Genomic DNA, 3,597 nt, shown 5'->3' on the forward strand with positions numbered 1-3,597 from the left:
GATTACTACATCCATCTCCCTTGCAGCCGGTTGATCTCCTCTGATCTTCTTGATCCTTTATGGTATTGGAAACTTTAACAATTGATGGTAGGTTGAAGGTACTAACTTTATTTCATTTATCCACGGCCTTCCGAGGATTACACTATAGCTCATGTCGCCATCTACCACTTCAAACATAGTGGTCTTTGTTACACCTTCGGCATGTGTGGGTAGCAAAATTTCTCCTCAGGTTGTCACACTTGTTAGGTTGAAGCCAGCTAGAATCTTTATTGCCAAAATGATGTTCCCGGTTAACTTTGCTTGCTCTAGAACTCTCTATTGTATGATGTTGGCTAAACATCCTGGATTAACCAAAACACGCTTAATTTTGAAATCTAGAACATTAAGAGAAATTATCAAAGCATCATTGTCTGGTAGAAGAACTCCATCAACATCTTCCTCCGTGAACGTGATGTCATCATTTGAAACTTCTCGGATCCTCTTGCCATGAGTCACAGATATCTTCGTCTTCTTTGCTGTCGAAAATGTCACCTTGTTGACTTTGTCTCCTCTGAATATCATGTTGATTGTCATCCGAGGTGACCCTACTGCCAGATTTGATAGTTCTGCAATGTTCTTATTTCTCCCATAGTTATTTTTGGTGTGGTCGCTTAAAAATTCCCTGAGGTGACCATTCTTCAACAACGTCTCCATCTCTTCACGAAGATATCGGCAGTCCCTAGTCCTATGGCCGTGAGTCCCATGGAATTCACACCATAGATTAGGATTCCTTTTGCTAGGATCTGATCGGATCGATTTTGGGAACCTAAATTCTTTAGTATATCTGATGGCCGACACCAATTCCACTAGGCTGATATTAAAATTGTAATTGGACAATCGGGGATACGCTAAATCTCAGGACCCTAGCACCTCTTTCTCCTGCAAATGATCTGCTACTCTGGCCACGATCAGTCCTTCTATCGGAATTAAACCTATCCGATGACTGGAATCCTTTATTACCACGCCCATTGGCCCTCCCGTAAGGCTGAAAACGACTTTTAGAGTGTCTCCGATCTGTATCAAAATCATTTTTCAGCTTATCTTGATTCCGATCACGATTCTATCCTTTCGAAGACACCGAGGAACTAAGTTGATCATCTTCTATTCTGATCTTTGACTCGTAGCGGTTGTGAAGATCTGCCCGTGTGGTTGCCTGAAATTCGAGCAAACTTTCCTTCAATTTTCATAAGGCATCGGAGCTCAAGGGGTTGAGACCCTTTGTAAATGTATCTACTGCCCACTCGTCCGGAACCGCTAGTAACAACATCCTTTCTTTCTGGTACCAGATCACAAACTTTCACAACAGCTCGGATTCTCTTAGCGAAATTCTGAATATATCAACCTTTCTGGCCTGGACCTTTCTTACTCCAACATGAGGTTTGATGAACGAATCTGCAAGCATTTCAAAATAATCAATAGAATGTTCAGGCAAAAGGGAATACAAAGTTAAGGCACCCTTCATAAGGCTTTATCTAAACTTCTTCAACAAAATCGATTCGATATCATGCTGGGCCAATTCGTTTCCCTTTACTGTCGTAGTGTAGGTCAGGATGTGCTCCTGCGGATCTGAAGTCCCATCATATTTTGGTATATATGGCATCTTAAACCTCTTCGGTATCAACTCCGATGCCGCACTTGGGTTGAACGGCAACTGCATATACTTCTTTGAATCTGGTACCTTTAACACTAGTGGCGACCCCGAGATCTGATCTATCCTAGCATGAAATTCCTTTGCATTCTAATCCATTCGTTCATTCATTTATCTCATGAATCACATGAGCTTGGTTTTGAAAGGATCATTTAAATTGTTGTTCCCAAATCCGTTATCCGTACCTCCGACCTCCTCCCCTGAAGTGTCGTTATAGGTTCTTTGAGCCATTTGATTTACGGGAATACTGGAATGAATTGGGGACCTTCCATTGGCATTATTGGAAGCACCTGATAATGCCTGCTTTAATTCTATCATCACCCGATCTTGCCTTAATAGGTGATCCATAATTACCTTTTGTTGTTCTCTCAAGATTTTGACTATTTCAACAATGTGCTCATTCTCTGCATCATCAAGAGTTGGGCCCCGCACATGCCGAGGATACTGACCTTCGCGAACTTGGGTTATTTCATCCCCTTCATTCCGGGTCTCGCTTATTGAGTCATCTCGCTGGAACACTTCTTCCCGTTCATTGTGTGCTTCAACATTGTAGATATGGTTGGCATCATTAGCTGTTATATTTTATTTTTCTTTTATTAAGTAAAGAATTAAAACTTGCTAGTAACAAATGAATAGATCATAGCAATTAAACAATTGTCTATGCCCCACGGTGAGCGCCAAACTGTTTAATCGTAAAATGGCACAGTTGAATTTATAGCGTGATTTATAGACAAGTGAGTCGAATTGACCCAAAAATAGTAAATAAATAAGAATAAAAAATAAGATTATGGAAAGCAATTAAATAGAATACAAGTTTGACTATGAGTTTAGTGTTACAACCCATATTCACGTATGTTAGCTCATGCCATAAGGTAGTCAACGTAAATCCATGAAGAGATTATCTTTAAGATGATAAGAAGTTAATCATATTGGTCTTAAATGATACAAAGGTGTATAAGGGTGGTTAACAAGTATTAGAAGTTAAACGAATCAAGGATGTTGTCAGCCACATTTTTGGATAAAACTAGAGGTGATTAATACACTCAAGAGGTAGTGTTTTAAGGTATTTGAATCATATAATATCCGTATTATAAGTCTTGAAGTCAAACGATTTATGAGACAAAAGTCGACAAACGTTGTCACAATTTAGGTTCATAATTTTACTTAAACATTAGGTTAAATGTTACTAAGCTTTTATCTCAATTTACTTAGAATTATGGGGTAATATACCCACAAAATTGAAGATCTATGAGTCTAGTTTCCAACTCATTAAACCGTTCATCGATACGATCTCGGAGTAGAGAGATATTCGCATTTTTATGAGACTGCGCCAAGCACCTCTCTATGGGGCCCACTTAGGCGGTTTAAGACATTTGGGTATATATATGATGCCTCCAACCCGTTTTAGGTCATGTTTTCACGATATTCAGACCTTAGAACCCTAGGAACATCCTATCAAGGTTCTCTCAAGATTCAAGACCCAAACAAAGGGCAAACAACACAAATCAAGTGTCGGGAATCTCGTGGCGCTAGTAAGTTTCTTTTTCTTCTTGTTGTTGCTCATTTTTGTGTTGTTCCAACTCATGTGGGAGGTTATTTTAAAAGGTTTATGTTCTGTAAATACTCTCTCAAGTTCTTAATATCAACCCTAGGAGATTTCAAGACTTCTAAAGTAATTTTATTGCCGAAAAATATTAATTGATTGCTAGTTTCGCTTTCTTGTTGTTGTGGCAGCATTTGAGGGATATTTCATGGAAAATTAAGGTCAAATTGGAGCTATTATTTCTGTATAAAGGTAAGGAACCTCTTACTCTATATGTATTTAAGATAATCCAAGTTGCGGCTAAGTCATTGAAGCTAGAACTTGTGGAATATATATCGAAAGGCTAGGTAGTAATGTTATCGGTTGG

General features: G+C 38.9%; 1 protein-coding gene across 1 annotated transcript; it reads right to left on the reverse strand.

Annotated features, from left to right (window-relative positions):
• Positions 1 to 315: 315 nt before the first annotated feature.
• Positions 316 to 693, reverse strand: LOC138881355 (uncharacterized). The gene has a single exon (XM_070161580.1). The coding sequence runs from the start codon at positions 691 to 693 to the stop codon at positions 316 to 318; it is 378 nt and encodes a 125-aa protein (XP_070017681.1).
• Between the last annotated feature and the right edge of the window lie 2,904 nt (positions 694 to 3,597).

The sequence above is a fragment of the Nicotiana sylvestris genome, chromosome 11 (genome assembly GCF_000393655.2).
Source record: "Nicotiana sylvestris chromosome 11, ASM39365v2, whole genome shotgun sequence".
Classification (NCBI taxonomy): domain Eukaryota; kingdom Viridiplantae; phylum Streptophyta; class Magnoliopsida; order Solanales; family Solanaceae; genus Nicotiana; species Nicotiana sylvestris.